The sequence below is a fragment of the Dreissena polymorpha genome, chromosome 1 (genome assembly GCF_020536995.1).
Source record: "Dreissena polymorpha isolate Duluth1 chromosome 1, UMN_Dpol_1.0, whole genome shotgun sequence".
Lineage (NCBI taxonomy): Eukaryota > Metazoa > Mollusca > Bivalvia > Myida > Dreissenidae > Dreissena > Dreissena polymorpha.
Genome location: NC_068355.1, coordinates 92,728,036 through 92,749,543, shown reverse-complemented (window position 1 = coordinate 92,749,543; position 21,508 = coordinate 92,728,036). Strand labels below are relative to the sequence as shown.

Genomic DNA, 21,508 nt, shown 5'->3' with positions numbered 1-21,508 from the left:
ATCCTTGAGACCAATCTTCTGACCAAATTTCATGAAGATTGGACAATGAATGTGGCCCCAAGAGAGTTAACAAGGTTTTACTATAGCCATTTAAGGAAAAATGCCCCGCCCCTGGTGGCCATGTTTTTAAAGCAACCAAAACCATTTTCGAACTCATCCAAGATATAATTGGGAAAAATCTTCTGACCAAGTTTCATGATGGACGGAAAATAAATGTCACCTCTAGAGTGTTAACAAGGTTTTACTATAGCGTCCAAGATAGTATTGGGATGAATCTTCTGACCATATTTCATGAAGATCGGACTATAAATGTGGTCTCTAGAGTGTTAACAAGATTTTACTAAAGCCATTTAAGGAAAAATGCCCCGCCCCCTGGCAGCCATGTTTTTCAAGCAAACGTAATCATTTTCAAACTCATCCAAGATATCAATAAGACAAATCTTCTGACCAAATTTCATGAAGATTGGAAATAAATGTGGCCTCTAGAGTGTTAACAAGGTTTTACAAAAGCCATATATAGCCATATAAGGAAAAATGCCCCCTGATGGCCATGTATTTAAAAAAAAAAAAAACAATTTTCGAACTCATCCAAGATACCATTGGGGCAAATCTTCTGACCAAGTTTCATGAAGATCGGAAAATAAATGTGGCCTCTAGAGTGTTAACAAGGTTTTACTATAGCCATATTAGGAAAAATGCCCCGCCCCCTGGCGGCCATGTTTTTCAACCAAACGTAATCATTTTTGAACTCGTCCAAGATATTATTGGGATGAATCTTCTGACCAAGTTTCATGAAGATCGGACTATAAATGTGGCCTCTAGAGAGTTAACAAGATTTTACTATAGCCATATAAGGAAAAATGCCCCGCCCCCTGGCGGCCATGTTTTTCAACCAAAGGGCATAATTTCTTATCTCATTCAAGATATTATTGGGATGAATCTTCTTACCAAGTTTCATGAAGATTGGACAGTAAATGTGGCCTCTAGAGTGTTAACAATATTTTACTATAGCCATATATAGCCATATAAGGAAAAATGCCCCGCCCCTTGGCAGTCATGTTTTTCAAGCAAAGGTTACCATTTTCACACTCATCCAAGATATCATTGGGACAAATCTTCTGACCAAGTTTCATGAAGATCGGAAAATAAATGTGGCCTCTAGAGTGTTAACAAGGTTTTACAATAGCCATATAAGGAAAAATGCCCCGCCCCCTGGCGGCCATGTTTTTCAACCAACCGGCATCATTTTCCAACTTGTCCAAGATATTATTGGGATGGATCTTCTGACTAAATTTCATGAAATTCAGACAATGAATGTGGCCTCTAGAGTGTTAACAAGATTTTACTATAGCCATATATAGCCATAAGGAAAAATGCCCCGCACCTTGGCAGCCATGTTTTAAAAAGCAAACGTAACCATTTTCAAACTCATCCAAGATATCATTGAGACCAATCTTCTGACCAAATTTCATGAAAATTGGACAATAAATGTGGCCTCTAGAGAGTTAACAAGGCAAATGTTGACGGCGCACGGTGGACGACGCACGACGGACAAAAAGCGATCACAAAAGCTCACCATGAGCATGTTGTGCTCAGGTGAGCTAAAAATAAAAAAACACTGATTCAAAATCTTTTATATACCAATTCATTTTAAGCATCTTAATATTCAACCAGTTATTATAGTTGCAAGAAAATGGTGTGATAAATAATTATTGTAAATATGTAGGAAAAATGGAAATAACTCACAATTCACTTTGATAAATCAAACCAAGTGAAACATTATTTCGACACACAACTATTAGACAACAACTAGAGATGGTCATAGAAGCGCAGGTACCCTCGCCCTCCAGCCTGACACAACATGTTGTAATACGTACATGTATGTAGAAAGTTGAAATAATCAGAATAAATACATTTTTCAGTTGAAATAAGGGCATCATATAAGCAATTGTTTTCGTATTATGATAAAAAAATTGTGCACATCCGCAACTTCACGTCAAAGCAAACAAATCATGTTAGTTTACACTTTATAAATTAATATGAAAAAAGATGTGTTTGTAAAACACTAAGACCCCCTATATATTTGACCTTTGACCTTGACGGATGACCTTGACCTTTCACCACTCAGAATGTGCAGCTCCATGAGATACACATGCATGCCAAATATCAAGTTGCTATCTTCAATATTGCAAAAGTGTATATTAAATGAGCAATTTTGACCCATATATTTGACCTTTTGACCTTGAAGGATGACCTTGACCTTTACCTTTCACCACTCAAAATGTGCAGCTCCATGAGATACACATGCATGCCAAATATGAAGTCGCTATCTTCAATATTGCAAAAGTTATGGCAAATGTTAAAGTTTGATGCAAACCAATAAACCAACAGACAGGGCAAAAACAATATGTTCCCCACTATAGTGGTGGGGGACATAAAAAGTACGCTATGATGTTCATGGTTAATCATGAATACCTGGCCACACTTTATTGAGAGGGTTTTGTGTATATTACCCAGTTTAAGTGGCCCTTACTTACATTATTATGCAGCTGCTGAGCAAGATCAGATATGTTCAGGACCATCTTGCTGGAGTCCAGCTTCTCATCACGAACATTCTCCTGGATGTTGGCATACACCTGTGCAACGATGGACACTTTATAATAACACATACACCATAAACATGTGCTTCAAATCCTAATGTCAGGTCTGATTGTGTATTTTGGCAAATAAGTTTTAAGCTTGAGAGTAAAGGCAAACAGATACAACTATCTTTTTTAAAAACATTGTCCACTCTTTCCAAGCTTTTGTTAAAGGAGAAATGTTAACTATTTATAGCAGGACAATGATCCATGTTTTTAGTAATATTAATACTTTTAGAATTGGTCACAAAATGTCAGAAAATATAACAAGAGCACTGCCTAACGGGTGCCATGCTCGGCTGCGAAAGCATGTAAGAATTTTTTTGTTTGTTTAGAGGTCACAGTGACATTGACCTTTGACCAAGAGACCCAAAAATGGATGTGGCGTGTAGAAGTCATGAAGGTGCAGCTACATATGCAGTTTCAAAGTTGTACGTGGAAGCGCTTTGATTTTAGAGCAAAATGTGAAGGTTTCAGCACGACGTGGACGCCGGACGGCGAAAAGCTGGCTATGACAATACCTCAGGGTTTCTCCGAAAACAGCCGAGCTAAATATAATTGTAATTTATAGAATCTGGTATGTGTGTTTTTAAGTTTTGTCAGAGCATTCCTTGCAACCGAAAGCAACACACTGAATAATTATTTGCGTGCAAAAACAGTTGTAACACGCGCTTTCAATAAAACTTAATGAAAAACTATATAAAAACACGGGACAAAATTGTCACAAAACCAGGTTTTCATTGTGAAAAAAAATCTGATAAAGGGAGACAACTCAAACTGAACTTTTGAAATGAACAAACAAAATTAACCCCCTTTGTAAGTTTGTTTTAAAATAAATCTATTTTTAGTTGTGGCGACCTTGACATTGGAGATATTGACGTGATTCTTTCGTGCGACACACCGTCCCATGATGGTGAACAAATGTGCCAAATGATTTTAAAATCTCATAATGAATGACATAGTCATAGCCCAGACAAGCTCATTTATGGCTATTTTTTACCTTTGAACTCAAAGTGTGACCTTGACCTTGGAGATATTGACGTAATTTTTTCGCGCGACACACCGTCTAATGATGGTTAACAAATGTGCCAAATGATTTTAAAATCTCACAATGAACCACAAAGTTATGGCCCGGACAAGCTTGTTCCGCCCGCCCGCCAGCCAGCCAGCCCGCCCGCATTCGCCAATCTAATAACCAGTTTTTTCCTTCGGAAAACCTGGTTAAAAAGACTATATCAATTGTCAAAGTTGACCATAAGCGAGATATGTTCAAGCTCCAATGCATGATAACAATGGACGAGTTCCTGTGTCATAAGCGTTGTGTAATAAGTTGATGTCATCAACAAAATAGGTGGCGGAAATACCAGAGTGGTCTATGGAAAAAAAAATCATAGTTTTTAAGAAGCAAAATGTTTTGCCATATTTCTTGATGATTCCAATCATTTTATAATATATTTATTTATACAATTCTCCTTTAAAAGCATTATTACATTAAATGTATTTACAGATTACATTTCAAAACGATTGATTTATCGCAACTTTATACACATTATTCATAGCAAAAAAGATTACTTAAGAAAGAGAACTTTGCATAAATGTGTGCTTAAGGGAGACTACCCTGTATGAATTGAACAAGTAACTCAGCAGGGTTATCTGTGTGCTACATTAGGGTTATCGCATTCAGTCCGAAATTTAGAGTACAATTATTTAAAGGGGCCTTTTCACGTTTTGGTAAATTGACAAAATTTTTAAAAAATTGTTCCAGTTTCGCAAATTTTCGTTGTTGTTGTGATATTTGTGAGGAAACAGTAAAACTGAACATTAACCATGCTCTACACTACTAGTATCAATTATATGCATCCTTTGATGATTTAAAAAAAACTTAAAAGTTTAAAGCTCTACAACGCGTAACGATTGAATAATTTGGAGAGTTCTGTTGTTGTCGTTATCTTTTTTGTGATACTACGAGGATTGCTTATATAAAGTATAAAATACATAACTGATTGTATGAGCACGGATGGCCAAGTGGTCTAAGCAATAGACTTTTACTCCAGGGGTCAGCGGTTTTGAGCCCAGTTGAGGATTACTCTTTTTTCTTTCTTTTATGTTATTCTTGTTGGGTTTTTTTCTGGAGCTTTTTAGATCAAATGTTTCCATTTAACAATATAAACCATTAAATAATAAACTTCAAAACATGCCAAAATTTGTGAAAAGGTCCCTTTAAAGGACGTATATGGTTTGTTACAAAGATAATAATCATTTGAATTATGTTTCAAAACCTTTTATCTTAAATACAATGAAATGCATACCAGGTCATAAAATTTGAAGAAAATGAAAAAAAAAATCAAGTTTGAAACTAACTGTTTGAGGTTTACATCAAATTTAAGCATTCTTTTATCTCATTACATTGAAATATGAAGTAGGAAAAGAAAAGACAATTGTTATGTATATTTAACTGGGTGCTTACAATAGCTTGCTACTTAACCTTCAGTTTATATTATGATGGGCTATTATTAAATTGAGATTTGGCTGTTATGACAGGATACATATCTATCAGCAAGGTAATTTCAACATTTCATTTGGTACATATTACTATGTCACTCACCTCATCAAAAATATCACAGACTCTATACGGAGGACCCCTCTCTGATACAAATGTGTTAAAACTCATGCCATTTAAAACCTTGAGAATAAAATCTTCTTCCACCATACCCTTGTGCCCTAAAAAACTCGCCTGAAAAGCAGAACACATTGTAACAGAATAGATCATAAAACAGACTTACAGGTTAACCTACAAAGAAATTAAAATAACATATAAACAGCAAAAGAAACTGTATAATTTTTTTCACTTTACAAGGAACAAGAATTCACAATTTACCTATTATCCAGAGAAAAAAAATTATTTAAAGCTTTCAAATATTCTTTCAATGTTTATAACTTTAAAGATTGTTTCTGTCCTTGTGATGGAAGACTTACGATATCAAATGACTTACTTCATTAATTTGAATTAACATTTACTTCATAAAATACTAGAAACAATAACTTTATTACATTTTAAGGAACAACTACTATATGGAATGGTAAGGAACAACTACTTTATGAAATGTCAAGGAACAACAACTACATGAAATGTCAAGGAACAACAACTATATGAAATGTCAAGGAACAACCACTATATGAAATGTCAAGGAACAACTACTTTATGAAATGTCAAGGAACAACTACAATATAAAATGTGAAGGAGCAACTACTATAATGAAATGTCAAGGAACAACTACTATATGAAATGTCAAGGAACAACTACTATATGAAATGTCAAGGAACAACTACTATATGAAATGTCAAGGAACAACTACCATATGAAATGTCAAGGAACAACTACTATATGAAATGTCAAGGAACAACTACTATATGTAATGTCAATAACAACTACTATATGAAATGTCAAGGAACAACTACTATATGTAATGTCAAGAAACAACTACTATTTGTTATGTCAAGGAACAACTATTATGAAATGTCAAATAACATCTACTATATGAAATGTCAAGAGACAAACACTATATGAAATGTCAAGAAACAACTACAATTTGAAAGTGATGGAACAATTACTATCTGAAATGTCAAGGAACAACACTGAAATGTTAAGGAACAACTACTATATGAAATGTCAAGAAACAACTTCTATATGAAATGTCAAGGAACATCTATTATTTGAAATGTCAAGGAACAACAATGAAATGTTAAGGAACGCCTACTATATGAAATGTGAGGTAACAACTACTATATGAAATGTCAAGGAACAACTACTTTATGAAATGTCAAGGAACAACTACAATTTGAAAGTAAAGGAATAATTACTATATGAAATGTCAAAGAACAACAATGAAATGTTAAGGAACAACTGCTATATGAAATGTCAAGAAACTACTTCTAAATGAAATGTCAAGAAACAACTACTATATGAAATGTCAAGAAACAACTACTTTAGGAAATGTCAAGGAACTACTACTATATGAAATGTCAAGGAACAACTACTATATGAAATGTCAAGAAACAACTACTTTAGGAAATGTCAAGGAACAACTACTATATGAAATGTCAAGGAACAACTACTATATGAAATGTCAAGGAACAACTACAATTTAAAATTGAAGGAACAACTACTATAGGAAATTTCAAGGAACAACTACTACATGAAATGTCAAGGAACAAATAATATATGAATTATCAAGGAACATTAACTTACTGACATGTGAAGAACACTTACTTTATGAAAAGTTATGAAGGGTTCAGGGTGGATGCGTATTAGAGTGAGACATGACCGGTACCCCGTCAGCAATTCAGACAGCATACGGATGAACACAGCACGGATTTCCTTGTCCTGAAAATAGTGTAAATCATAATGTTATTGCATGAGCACAGTGCAGATTTCCTTTTGGACTTGTCTTGTTAATAGTGTCAACTATAATCAAAAAGCATGAATAGCTTGCTTAAAAAAAAAAGAAAACAGCTTTCCTTATCAAGAGAGTCTTCAAAAAAGACACACCACTAACGCTGAAGGTTTTACAAATGAAGTTCTGGCCTATAACAATTGGGACATCAAAGGCCTGACATGCATGTACAAATCGTGATGACCATTTTAATGCAAAAGCGGTTTTTACTTAATTTTTGTGTAAAACGTCATATAATTTGTTCATGCTTTAAGATTTGTGTAAAATTTAATCAAATTATGCAAAGTCTTTATTGTAAAATAAAAATATACATAATATAAATGTTACTCGACAGTTTGCATTCAAAAGTTTGCGCCTAACTGCAAACTGTGATTTGCGTCAGTTTTGACCGAATACTCCAGTGTTTGCATTGTACTTGGCCCGCATACTACACCTGTAAGTCACGTGATGCTTGACAGACGCTGCATACATGCATGGTGTGAAATGAAAACAAAGGCAGTCAATGGAGCGTGTCTGTCAAAATCGTTGATACGATGCTTATCCTTGGAGATTTAAGAGATTCTTGGCTGGGTTAGTATAGTGTGCAATCGATAATTGGCTATTCAAGTAATCGGAATCCGCCATATTTCCTCGCAGAATAGGTGGAGTTTTAACAATGGTAGGAGATGCAAATGGTTTGGTGTTTTCAATTTCTATTCAATTAACCGGATTATCCAATTATCCGATATTCAATTAAGTGGAATCTACAATAATAATATAAAATAGACAAATCATTTTTGAAGAAAATGCTGTTATTATTATTTTATTAAACAAGGGACAAAATTGTCACAAAACCAGGTTTTCAGTTGAAAAAAGACTGAAAAAGAAGACAATTCAAAATGTGTATTGTCAACCCCCTTGTGTAAAATTGACCTTGATTTCAATTAGAAAACAATGGCTGTTTATAAAACATGCATGCCCCCCATATGGGCTGTCAGTTGTAGTGGAATCTATTGTGTGAATACATTTTTTGTCACTGTGACCTTGACCTTTGACCTATTGACCTGAAAATCAATAGGGGTCATCTGCCAGTCATGATCAAAGTTCCTATGAAGTTTCATGATCCTAGATGTAAGCATTCTTGAGTTATCATCCGGACACCATTTTACTGTTTCGAGTCACTGTGACCTTGACCTTTGACCTAGTGGCCTGAAAATCAATAGGGGTCATCTGCCAGTCATGATCAATGTTCCTATGAAGTTTCATGATCCTAGGTGTAAGCATTCTTGAGTTATCATCCAGAAACCATTTTACTGTTTCGAGTCACTGTGACCTTGACCTTTGACCTAGTGACCTGAAAATCAATAGGGGTCATCTGCCAGTCATGATCAAAGTTCCTATGAAGTTTCATGATCCTAGGCGTAAGCATTCTTGAGTTATCATCCGGAAACCATTTAACTATTTCAAGTCACTGTGACCTTGACCTTTGACCTAGTGACCTGAAAATCAATAGGGGTCATCTGCAATCATGATCAATGTACCTATGAAGTTTCATGATCCTAGGCCTAAGCATTCTTGAGTTATCATCCGGAAACCATTTTACTATTTCAAGTCACTGTGACCTTGACCTTTGACCTAGTGACCTGAAAATCAATAGGGGTCATCTGCCAGTCATGATCAATGTACCTGTGAAGTTTCATGATCCTAGGCCTAAGCGTTCTTGAGTTATCATCCGGAAACCATCTGGTGGACGGACCGACCGACATGTGCAAAACAATATACCCCCTCTTCTTTGAAGGGGGGCATAAAAAAAGTCTGATAAACAAAGACAACTCAAAATCAAAATGTGTCTTGTTACCGATTGTTCATAGTTACATAGTTGTTTCAAAATCAATCTATTTTTAGTTGTGGTGACCTTGACCTTGGAGATATTGACGTAATTCTTTCGTGCGACACACCGTCCAATAATGGTGAACAAATGTGCCAAATGATTTTAAAATGTCACAAAGCATGATATAGTAATGGCCCAGACAAGCTCATTTATGGCCATTTTTGACCTTCAAACTCAAATTGTGACCTTGACCTTGAATATATCGACGTGATTCTTTTGCGCGACACAACGTCTTATGATGGCGAACAAATGTGCCAAATGATTTTAAAATCTCACAATGAATCACAAAGTAATGGCCCGGACAAGCTCATTTATGGCCATTTTGACCTTCAAACTCAAATTGTGACCTTGACCTTGGAGATATTCGCGTAATTCTTTCGCACGACACACCGTCTTATGATGGTGAACAAATGTGCCAAATGATTTTAAAATCTGACAATGAACGACAAAGTTATGGCCCGGACAAGCTCATTTATGGCCATTTTTGACCTTCAAACTCAAATTGTGACCTTGACCTTGGAGATATCGACGTAATTCATTCGCTCGACACACCGTCTAATGATGGTGAACAAATGTGACAAATGATTTTAAAATCTGACAATGAACGACAGAGTTATGGCCCGGACAAGCTTGACAAGCCCACCAGAGCTCCAGCCCACCAGCCCGTCCGCCAGCCCGCCGCAGACATTCTTCTTTTTTTCTTCGAAAAACCTGGTTAAAAAACCTAGGTGAATTATTGTATACATGTAAACAATAATAATGTATGTGCATTTCCCTTTAGAAATCAGGGAGAGAAAAAATATGCAAGCTAAATATGATTGTACAAGTGTTACCTTTTGCTCTAATGACACAGGTTTTTTGCATGGTGAGGGAGGGAATGCTAGGTCCGCCATAAGCAGGTCTTGATGAAGTATCTGAAAACAGAGTGCAAAGTGCTGTAAAAATGTTACTGATTGTGGCAAATGTTTTGTTTTTGTAAGTCTTGTAAGTCTTGAGTCTCAAAAAGTCAATAGAATAGCCAAACTTGTTACATAATTGTGTAAAAAACATATACAAACATGACATGATTGGGTTAAATTGGGTTAATACTCCTAGTTTATGTCACTAGAGGTTTAAGATTCTCATAACTCTGGCTTTAAATAGAAATGCAGGCCTTGCTTTATTGCTGTACATCAAAACACTTGGAAAAAAAATGTATATCAAATAAAGAAAATTTGTCATTCAAGCCTATGTCCATGCCAACAATATTTATTTTTCAAGCATTTTTTGGAATTTTTTGTTGTTTTTTAATCAAAATTATCATACTGTAATTGAAATCAAAGATTACATTATTGTAGACAAATCCCATTTAAGCATGGTCATACCATATGGAGAGCTTTCATGGTGCGTGAGAGCACAGGCTCTGGTATTGTGGGTAAAACAATGCATTCTGGGATATGTACACTTCCACCATCAAGGTCGATAACAACCACATCGAGCTGAAATATACAGCACTATAATGTACATTGCTGAAATATTGAAATAGTTTCCAAAAAAGTCATTTTTTAAGAACATATGCAATCTACATTCACTATGTCAATAATTTTGTACATGTCTACCATTCAGGCATATGGGTCAATATGAATTTCACTTTATCAAAACAACATTGCAATTATGGTACAAGCTCATGTTTTATTTACTTTATTTTACTGTATTCATAAGTATTCATGTGTTCAAAAAAGTAGGAGATGTTGGCATAAAAGTTAAATATATCCCATATGTCGTAGAACCAGTGCCAACTGAGCGTGTCGAGTTGTCGCTGAAAGCATAACTGATTCACAATCGTTCGCATTTTCAGTGCCATGGAGCCATACTCTAATACAACTCGTACCGTAGTTTTTTATTACTGGTACATTTAAGATCATGACAAAACTTTAAGCCTAGAGCTGTGCTCCTTAATCCAGGGGCAAAGCCAGTGTTTGAGGGCAAAAGAAGGCCACATACCAGTTCCTTGATGTCCTCTTTGTGTATGGAGTGCACGCCTGCTATGAACGGGGTCGGCGTGTTTAACACCTCCAGTAGAGCAGATGGCAGGATCGGGATGTATACATACCTGGAAAGTGAAATAAATGTTACAAATTCAAAATTACAATATTTATGTAAAGGTTTACAAAAACAACAAGAACACACATGTATAATTGGAACAATAAGCTGAGCTGATTTTTTTTTCATATTATACATGGAACTTTAGCCTAATATTGGCTTAATGCTCTCAGAAATTTAATTTTAAAAACGTATGTAGTTTTCCCCTTAAAGGGGCCTTTTTACGTTTTGGTAAATTGACAAAATTAAATAAAATGTTTCAGATTCGCACATTTTCGTTGTAGTTACGACATTTGTGAGAAAACAGTAATACTGAGCATTTACCATGCTCTCAAATATCCATTATATGCATTTTTTGACGATTTAAAAACCTGAAAATTATAATGCATTGCAACGCGAAACGATAGAATAATTTGGAGAGTTGTGTTGTTGTCGTTTTATTTTGTGACACTACGAGGATTGCTTATATGTAGTATAAAATACATCTCTCATTGTATGGGTACGTATGGCCAAGTGGACTCTAAGTGTTAGACTTTTACTCCAGGGGTCTGTGGTTCGAGCCAAGATGAGTTTCATTTTTTTTCTTTCTTTAATTTCATTCTTGCTTTTTAGAACCAATGTTTACATTTATCAATATAAAGCATTTAATGACAAATTTCAATACAGGCCAAAATCTTAGAAAAGGTCCCTTTAAACAAAACTCAGTTACAACATGGCACCAATGAAAGATACCACCTATCAATCAAGACCCTCATAAATAGTCTTGTATGATATTAATCTGCCATTGGTGCCATTTGTCTGCAATGAGCCATTCAATGACCCACACATTCTCTCCTTCTGACAGCTTACAGAGCCCAATTTTACAAGCCATCTGGTCTTCTTCGTTGCCTTTATTGCAGGAATCAATGCAAGACAGATGCAACCAGTTGGATCTAGCTTAATATAAGTATTTGATATGCAGAATGCTGAACTTCACTAATGTATTTAAACCTCAGTCTGGGAAAAAGGGGTTTGTTGCAAGTGCGTAGTTAAGTGTAAAACTCGCCATGTGTTGCTATTTTTCATTTAGAGGAAATGTCTGCATAGCAAAAATAAATTTTCAGGTTTCGTCTGCCTAATTTTGTCCACAAATTGACAGCTAGCCAATTACCAATTAGATGTATCCTTATTACTACTAACTGTTAGTAACCTTATCTCCCAAAGTTGATCATACAGCATAGCAAAGTGAGGTGAGTTCTGGGGATTGACGGAACTATTTAGTGACTGTTTTTTAAAGCTTCAATGAAAATGTTTAGGACTATCACACCTTAAAGCAACAAAGAACCCCTTTGTAATTGCCAAGAAACATTGTGCATTTTTTAGATAATAACATTATAATGGCAGTTTGGAAAATTTTGCTTTACTTCAGTTTAGTATAAGGGAATAATTCACATCAATAATTCCGGAGACAAATGTTTTTCCCCTCTTTTACTTCTGGACATAATGTCTTCTTTGATTCAGTTATAATGGAAAACTCTAGGGATATTATCAATCAAATCCAAATAATTTGTCCCATCAGGTCTGTTCATTGATATAATAATCTTAGACAGATAATGTGCAGTTTGTGTATCATACAAGATTTTAAAAGAAGCAAAAGTAATATAAAAGATAATACTAACAATTTATTTGGTATATTTTGTAAGATTTAAATAAAAATATATTTATATGCTATCCATGATAAATGACACATAAAACAAATTAAATCATTGTACAAAAATAGTTTTTTCATTTTAATTTCAACTACACATTTTGAATGTTCATGTAAATGCTGCATTCATATTTTTTATTTCTCCTACATGTACATGACCTATTTCAGGTTCACTATCATCTTGAGACCACTTCAAATTACTCTGGAATACATGCATACTAAAAGTCTGAACTATGATCAATATTGTATAGGTATCATACATAGCAATATTGAAACCCAGATTCCTCCAGGCTTCTCACTCAAAACAACATTCTTTTGGAGTAAATATTTACCACAGGTGATGAAAATCAGCAGCCTTCAGGTATCAGAATTCTGATCTACCAGGCTCATGAAATGTTAGAAGTATGGTGAACCTTTTATCCACCAATTATTGGTGATCTATAAACTAGAGAGCTGATGTGGATCCGCAGTCTGAGACGGTTTTGATGAAGTCAATTAATATGGACTGAATAAATTCACTTTCATCCACAAGAAAGTTTAAAGATAACATCAACATTTTCTTACATGTGGCAACAGTGGAATGTATCTTTACCCAGTATGTTTTGTAGCATTTGTCATGTCCATCCAGTAAAATTACTTTGACCTATTCCTATGTTCTAATTTGTTCACTTTGTATACGCCTACAAGCTGTTGTTTCTTCTTTCCTGATAATATGCATAAACATTTATAATCTTTAATAAAAATGCATTACTGAGAGCCTGTTATGAGCTCATATTCTGTTTGCAGGTAGCTCACATATCTAGTTTATCCATGCATTTAAGGAACTGTCAGGTCAAGGTCAGCTTTCTAAAAATAGAAAAACCATTTCACCTGATCAATTGTGTATAAAATAATTCTGTAAGTCCACAAAGGCTAATTTAAGACACCAATTTACTGTTTTAAGGTAAATTCTGTTGCTTAGAAGCCTGTTCTAAAAGACAAATCCATGGGGAGAAGGAAGTGCCACCCTGTATAAACATTGTTCACAAAAGGTATTTTCTGCTATAGGACAACACTTCATGCGGATGAATCTAGCCATTTTCTCATGGAATGCCTGCAATACTAAGGCAAAGAGTCCAGAACTAATTAACTTTCAAAACATAGACCTCCATAACTGAGCATGCTTCATCTTGATCTTTAATCAATTTCTTAACATTTCCGAAAAGACTAATTTATATCAAGAAATTGCTAAACCATTTACATAAATTGTTCCACTTCTGTTCAGATAAACTTAATCTAATAAACATTCCACTACGATAACATTCTGAACTGAACTTCAGCCAATATAATCTCAACCAACTGGAGTAAAACTGGGAATACATCGAATGCATTGTACCTGATACCATGGCCATGAATGATGTATCTTTTTTTCATCTAAAAATAATTTAAAAGGATCCCTTTCTACCGCTCTTGTGTTAATGGTCTGCTAAAAGAGCAACTGCCAATATATTTAACCAGGCAAATAAAGACAGCAACAGCTTTCATATTCTTCCAAGAAGATTACATGTTGGGAGATTCTTTTAACCAATAATAGACCATAATCATGAAGTTTGGCCTTTCAATTTGTAGTGTACTTGAAATAAAACATTATCTTAGTATAACAATTGCCAAATTAGAAGGAGCATATTAATGTAAAAATTTAAAATACAACATAATCAAAACTCACAATTAAAATAAAATACCAAATAATCAAAGCGCACTATTGGACACATTTTAAAAAAAGTTAAAAATAATAAAGATCTCCTGCTTTAGTAAATACTACACAATTGTTTACTTTAAAACAAAATATAAAAACAATTATATAAAAACAGTCCACTCCGTAATACGTGTTTGAACTGAAATCAACGATCACGCATCAGTCGCCTCGAGTCGCAAAAATTAAAAACACAGCGCATCATTTGTCCGTCTATTTTGCGGTTAAAGCGTCTGATAGCAGTAATTGTCTTTGAAATAATAAAAGTGGCCCGCTGCGAGTAAACAAATAAGAAGGTGTTGAGAAGCTTTGTTTTCCGGGGATAATTGTGGGGGTATCTTCAAAATAAAATATGTCAGCGTTTGTGACACGTTTAAAGCAATTATCGCTAATTAAATTACCGCTTATTAGTACTCTGCACTTCCACCATCCAGCACCGTCTGCTCCGTCAGCAAAACGTGCCAGTACATCGATCGCTTAAAGAACGTTGCTTTGTCAAAGAATAACCAGGTAATGCTTGACTCCATCATGAAATTTCAAGACGAATTCTTTGCGCATCGGGTCAAGTATTCAAAAGAAGTTTAGCAAGTTTTTTAGCGTGGAGTGAATTGTTTTGATTGTTGCGAGTGATAATGGTTGTATGTGTTTTGAAGTTTTTTGCGTGATAAGTTATCTTGTTTTTTGTGCATGATGTGCTATGTTTTTTTGTTATAAATAATGAATTAATGTTTGTATTTTAAATGAGGTTGTTGAATGAAAAAGCTGTTTGTGTGATGTTTGCGAACGAATAAATTTTAACACAATTTTTGCGTCTTTTTCTTTGAATGAGAACGGTACAGTTCGACTGTGATATCGGTTTGTGACAGCGAATCCGCTTTGTAGAATTGTACGGACGTGACGTCAATGGCATGTGACTGAATGAACGAGATACAATCATATCAAACAATTATACTAGTGTTGATAAAGTCATTGATTTAGTTTAACAACATGAAATAAAATCAATCTATAAGATATTATTCTGTATTATTCAATGGAAGTAAATTCTGTTATTATGCTTATTTAACGGCAATGAGCATTTGTTTTACACTGTATGCAAACGGCTGGGTGGGGTAATGACGTAGCAATACTACCAACTGACCAACCATCTTAAAATTGTGATCCGAATTCAACGGTCACCTGTGGATAACGGTCACTTTGGTCATTTCCCTTGACTGACCGCTGAATTCAGGTTTGACTGCACATCGCTTGCACTATCTGTCTTAAATGTTGCAGTCAAAAAGAGTTATTTTTTTAACATCAACATCTTTTTCAAGGCCTTTCTGTTCCTATACTAATAATATAAAATCAAAATATTCATCAGGAAATTCAGTTTTCCTTACCACACACCAAGATTGCTTCTGAAGCAATTTTGCAGAAAAAAATCTATCTTCCGACAATTTCAGAAGACAAGGCATGCAAAAGCAATCTTCTTTTCATGGCATGTGCAATGATTTAAAAGCAGAGAAATGCTCCAGAGAGCAGAACAAAGAATTTCATGGAACTGACAATCCTCTTATATGTATTAATTACTTTCAGGTTCATACAGAACCACTTTTTGTGCACTCAACAGTACTTAAACTTATCAAATCCCTAACAAGATATAAGCCAAGTAAACAGACACCTTCACAAATTGTTTAGTTTTTGCACACATGACTATGATTACTGCTGCTAAAAATATACATCCACTGGTATTAATAATAATATAAAAACCCTGGACTGCTGTTAGGGACTAGTATTTTACTGATCCAGTTAATATGCTCCCATAACTGATGCCATTATTTTTATATAGATTCAACCAAAATCAGTTAAGTTGGAATATCTCACAAAACATGCCTCTCTCCATAATGAATGATATATCAGAGATTTCACAGTAAATATCAATAAAAACATAATCCCCTTAGCAAGTGTTTGCAATTGAATTAATGCTCTTTACACCAAAAAACCAACACCCTATAATAATACATAATTGATTACCTTCTATCCCCTCAAGAATAACATAATAAAAGCTATCATAGCCTGGTCAGAAATGTTGTCATCAGCAAATCATCTATAAACCCAGGATACTGAGTACTAATTACTCCCAAGGTATCATATGACCGATGTTTGAAGGTTGCCATTATAATGTTAAAACCCAACATTAACAATATGCCATCGCATAATTCACAATTATCACATACATTATCACAGTAATAAAATATGTCATGCACTGAACAGAAAATTCATAAATCAATTATATTAAGTTATAACAAGAGCACATCATAACGGGTACCAACGCTCGGCTGCAAAAGCTTGTCAATTTTTTTTTTTTAGAGGTCACAGTGACCTTGACCTTTGACCTAGTGACCCAAAACTGGGTGTGGCGTGTAGAACTCATAAAGGTGCATATACATATGAAGTTTCAAAGTTGTAGGTGGAAGCACTTTGATTTTAGAGCCAATGTTAAGGTTTTAGCACGACGCCTACGGTGGACATCTGACGGCGGACGACAAGCTGTTTATGACAATACCTCGTGTTTTCTCCAAAAACAGCCAAGCTAAACATATATTACATTAGCACATGACTTATGTATTTCAAAACAACAACACGTGATCAACATACTTCTACTTCATAATTTCCTGCAGAAAAATTCATCTAGTACAAAAAAAGTCAATAATGTTCACATGTATCTGTTAAAATCAGGACACTATGTTTTTGTAATGCATTCATCGTGTTAAAATATACTGTCTACAACAGACCTTGGGAACTGGAGCGTAACTTTTTTTAAGCACCAGGCACTTGCTTAAACATTTTTCTCAGAGATTTAAGATATATTTTATTGAATAATATAGACCCACACATGAAGTATTTTAATATTTGAAATATTAATTTTGTATCGTTTTAATTGGACTACAATTGAAGACATGTGGACAGAAATAAGAAACATACTGTAAGGATTATATAGATACACTTCAACATCGTTAGTTCGAAGCCATCAGGACTGTTAAACAAAAATTTGGATTAACGATAATTCGAAATAAACATTTCACAGAGGACTTCTTTGATTCTGTAAAAATAAAACATTGTAGAATTTGCATGGTTCGGTTACACGCTACTATTAATAATTGTTTTACTTAAAAACGTAAACTAGTCAGATAGCAATAGATTTCTACTAGTAACAAACGGAGGAATAAAATGATTCTTTTTCTCCTTTTTATTTTTCTCTAATTACAGAACATATAAAATATAATGAATAGCACAAATTATCAAAACATATAAAATACAAGAGCACCGAATAATGGGTTCCACGCTCGGCTACGGGTGCAGTTTTGAATAAATGAAAGCTTGTCATTTTTTTTTGTTTTTTTTTCACAGTTTCACATCAAGGTGCATCTACATATGAAGTTTCAAAGTTGTAGGTGGAAGCAATTTGATTTTAGAGCCAATGTTCAAAACCTTAACAAAATGTTAAGGTTTTAGCACGACACGCACAGCGGACAATACGACGAGCTGGCTATGACAATACCTCGGGTTTTCTCCAAAACCGCCGAGCTAATAACGATACTTATGTTTGTTTCTCCAAAACCGCCGAGCTAATAAAGATACTTATGTTTGTATCAGACATTTTGTAATGATTTTTGTTTAAAAGGTAGAGTTTATATATGATGCATTTCATTTGACCACAATAATAATTAATTTTTACTCATACCTAACGTTGCTACTAAAGAATGCAAATCTACATAAATAGTAATAATCAGCTTTTGACGACATTATAAAATAAGCACGCCACGCCCAGACGACAAAGGTTTAATTATTGGCTTTTGACACACTACTCGCAAACGACAAAGGTGTGAAATAAAATAAAGCTCAGTGTTTTGCAGTTAAAACTTCGGATTAAAGATTAATAATTAGGTGCGAATTAAAGTGTTGGGACCGACAGAATCACTTCGCATTAATGATTTCTTCGGTTTAACAGTTTGGACTAACAATAAAATTTTACATTAAACAAAGAAAAACCCAAATCAGGACCTGAAAAATACTTTGAAATAACGGTGACCTCGGATTATCTGTGTTTGAAATAAAAAATAATAATTTTGTCAATTTACCAAACGTGAAAAGGTCCCTTTAATACTGTATTATCAATCTGTCATCGCTACATCTAAAATTATTATTTAGCATGCACACCATTATACACTTTGTTTTATATTCAGTCATAATTCAGATTTAATAGCAATCTGCATTAAACCTAGACAATGTTCACTGTGATTTAGACAAACCAATGGTATGGATCACTGAAGATGGAAATTCATGGCATGTTAACTCTGTCATACAACCCATATAATCTGGATGTCATATCCCTCTCAAATAAAGACCAGCTTTGTTCTCCAAAAGAAACAATAAACAGTAGAAAGGTTTATAATTATTGGGGTTTAAATTAATTGAGAAATCTTCAATTGTGAAGGTTTGATGTATGATTGCTATCACTAAATGCCAAAGGTAACTTGGGAATTAACCCATTTATGCCTAGCGTCTAGAAAAAAGGCCTTGGCAAACAGCGTAGACCCAGATGAGACGCCGCATTATGCGGCGTCTCATCAGGGTCTGTGCTGTTTGCTGAAAGGCATTTCTGTAAGAAATATTCTAAATATAGAAATTAATATACTAGACATCCCAAATTTTGTAAATAAATTGATCCAATTTAGAAGGATGGGAGAGTCCACTAGGCATAAATGGGTTAATGCCAGCCTACTGCAGTTCCACTGTTGGCTTGACCTTTTGTATAACTGTGAGTCATGATTTTAACTGGGCCATTATATCACATAAATTTATGATAATCTGTTTTAAAAGAATCAGAATATAACTAGTGACCTGAAAATCAATAGGGGTCATCTGCCAGTCATGATCAATGTACCTATGAAGTTTCATGATCCTAGGCGTAAGCATTCTTGAGTTATCATCTGGAAACCATTTTACTGTTTCGAGTCACTGTGACCTTGACCTTTGACCTAGTGACCTGAAAATCAATAGGGGTCATCTACCAGTCATGATCAATGTTCCTATGAAGTTTCATGGTGTAAGCATTCTTGAGTTATCATCCAGAAACCATTTTACTATTTCGAGTCACTGTGACCTTGACCTTTGACCTAGTAACCTGAAAATCAATAGGGGTCATCTGCAATTCATGATCAATGTTCCTATGAAGTTTCATGATCCTTGGCATAAGCATTCTTGAGTTATCATCCGGAAAACCTTTTACTATTTCGAGTCACTGTGACCTTGACCTTTGACCTAGTGACCTGAAAATCAATAGGGGTCATCTGCCAGTCATGATCAATGTACCTATGAAGTTTCATGATCCTAGGCCTAAGCTTTCTTGATTTATTATCCGGAAACCACCTGGTTGACGGATCGACGGACCGACCGACAGACTGACCGACATGTGCAAAACAATATACCCCCTCTTCTTCGAAAGGGGGGCATAAATATGATCTCACCTGAAAAACATTATAAGAATGACTCAAAAATAGGTAAAAGAAATAATGCTTAAGCTGTTATATTTAAAAGAACTTAAAATAAAATATACATGATCCAAACATGCCAGGATTGCATCCAATTTTGAAATTTGAAAATCTACTTTACATATGTTCCGTGAGGTGTATTTGGCCAACATAAAAAATATTCCGCAAAATCATTTTTGCTAAGTTAAGGTTATTAATTTTCAATTTGACTGAAATATCACTGGATCAATTTATCTTACTAAGTCTCATAAAACTTGGGCATTAACTGTGGCCTGATAAGTTTTTACTGTTCAAAAGCTTTCTCTTTAATGTTACCTGTTGACAAAAGTTTTCACCGGATGTATCACAGTTAAGAACTTGGCCAAGCTACCATGGGGGGGGGGGCGAGTTATCACCAAGATTCATGAAGATTGGGCAATAAAAGGGGCCTATAGGATATTTGCAAGATTTCACATTAATTAAGTGAACTTGTTTTGACCCCATGTGACCCAGCTTCAAAATAGGCCAAAATATAATGGGAGTTTGGGAGTTTAAATGTTTTGACCAAGTTTCATGATTTGGCAAAACATTTGGCTTGTTGAGATTTTACACAATTTTACATAAATTTGACCCAGTGAACATGTTTTTGAAACCACATGAACCAGTTTCTACCTAGGCAATGATATAATTGGTAAAAATCTGATTAAGTTTCATGACAATTGAGCAAAAACATGTGGTCTCTAGAGAGTTCACAAGGCAAACTTTGAAAACACACAACAAGAATGATGAACAATGGACAAATGGCAATAACAAACAAGGGCTGTTTGTAAAACATGCATGCCCCCCATATGGGCTATCCGTTGTACTGGCAGCCATTGTGTGAATACGACTTTTGTCACTGTGACCTTGACCTTTGACCTAGTGACCCGAAAATCAATAGGGGTCATCTGCAAGTCACGATCAATGTACCTATGAAGTGTCATGATCCTAGGCAAAAGCGTTCTTGAGTTATCATCCGAAAATCATTTTACTATTTCGGGTCACCGTGACCTTGACCTTTGACCTTAAAATCAATAGGGGTCATCTGCGAGTCATGATCAATCTACCTATGAAGTTTCATGATCCTAGGCATATGCGTTCTTGAGTTATCATCCGAAAATCATTTTACTATTTCGGGTCACCGTGACCTTGACCTTTGACCTAGTGACCTGAAACTCAATAGGGGTCATCTGCGAGTCATGATCAATCTACCTATAAAGTTTCATGATCCTAGGCATATGCGTTCTTGAATTATCATCCGAAAATCATTTTACTATTTCGGGTCACCGTGACCTTGACCTTTGACCTAGTGACCTCAAAATCAATAGGGGTCATCTGCGAGTCATGATCAATCTACCCATGAAGTTTCATGATCCTAGGCGTATGCGTTCTTGAGTTATCATCCGGAAACCATTTTACTATTTCGGGTCACCGTGACCTTGACCTTTGACCTAGTGACCTCAAAATCAATAGGGGTCATCTGCGAGTCATG

At 34.9% G+C, this 21,508-nt stretch overlaps 2 protein-coding genes across 4 annotated transcripts in view; one reads left to right on the top strand and one right to left on the bottom strand.

Annotated features, from left to right (window-relative positions):
- LOC127840886 (mucin-5AC-like) overlaps positions 1-21,508 on the top strand; it is a 451,267-nt gene that overhangs the window by 190,239 nt on the left and 239,520 nt on the right. The gene's annotated exons all lie outside the window — the stretch shown is intronic.
- The window catches only part of LOC127840836 (myotubularin-related protein 13-like), a 142,262-nt gene that overhangs the window by 57,996 nt on the left and 62,758 nt on the right, over positions 1-21,508 (bottom strand). For all 3 annotated transcript variants that reach the window (XM_052369266.1, XM_052369283.1, XM_052369275.1), the window contains exons 6-11: positions 10,947-11,055; positions 10,328-10,441; positions 9,797-9,877; positions 6,910-7,023; positions 5,245-5,373; positions 2,538-2,636 (exon numbers count right to left, since the gene is read on the bottom strand). In XM_052369266.1, coding sequence (XP_052225226.1) covers positions 2,538-2,636; positions 5,245-5,373; positions 6,910-7,023; positions 9,797-9,877; positions 10,328-10,441; positions 10,947-11,055 — 646 coding nt within the window. The remainder of the gene's footprint in view (positions 1-2,537; positions 2,637-5,244; positions 5,374-6,909; positions 7,024-9,796; positions 9,878-10,327; positions 10,442-10,946; positions 11,056-21,508) is intronic.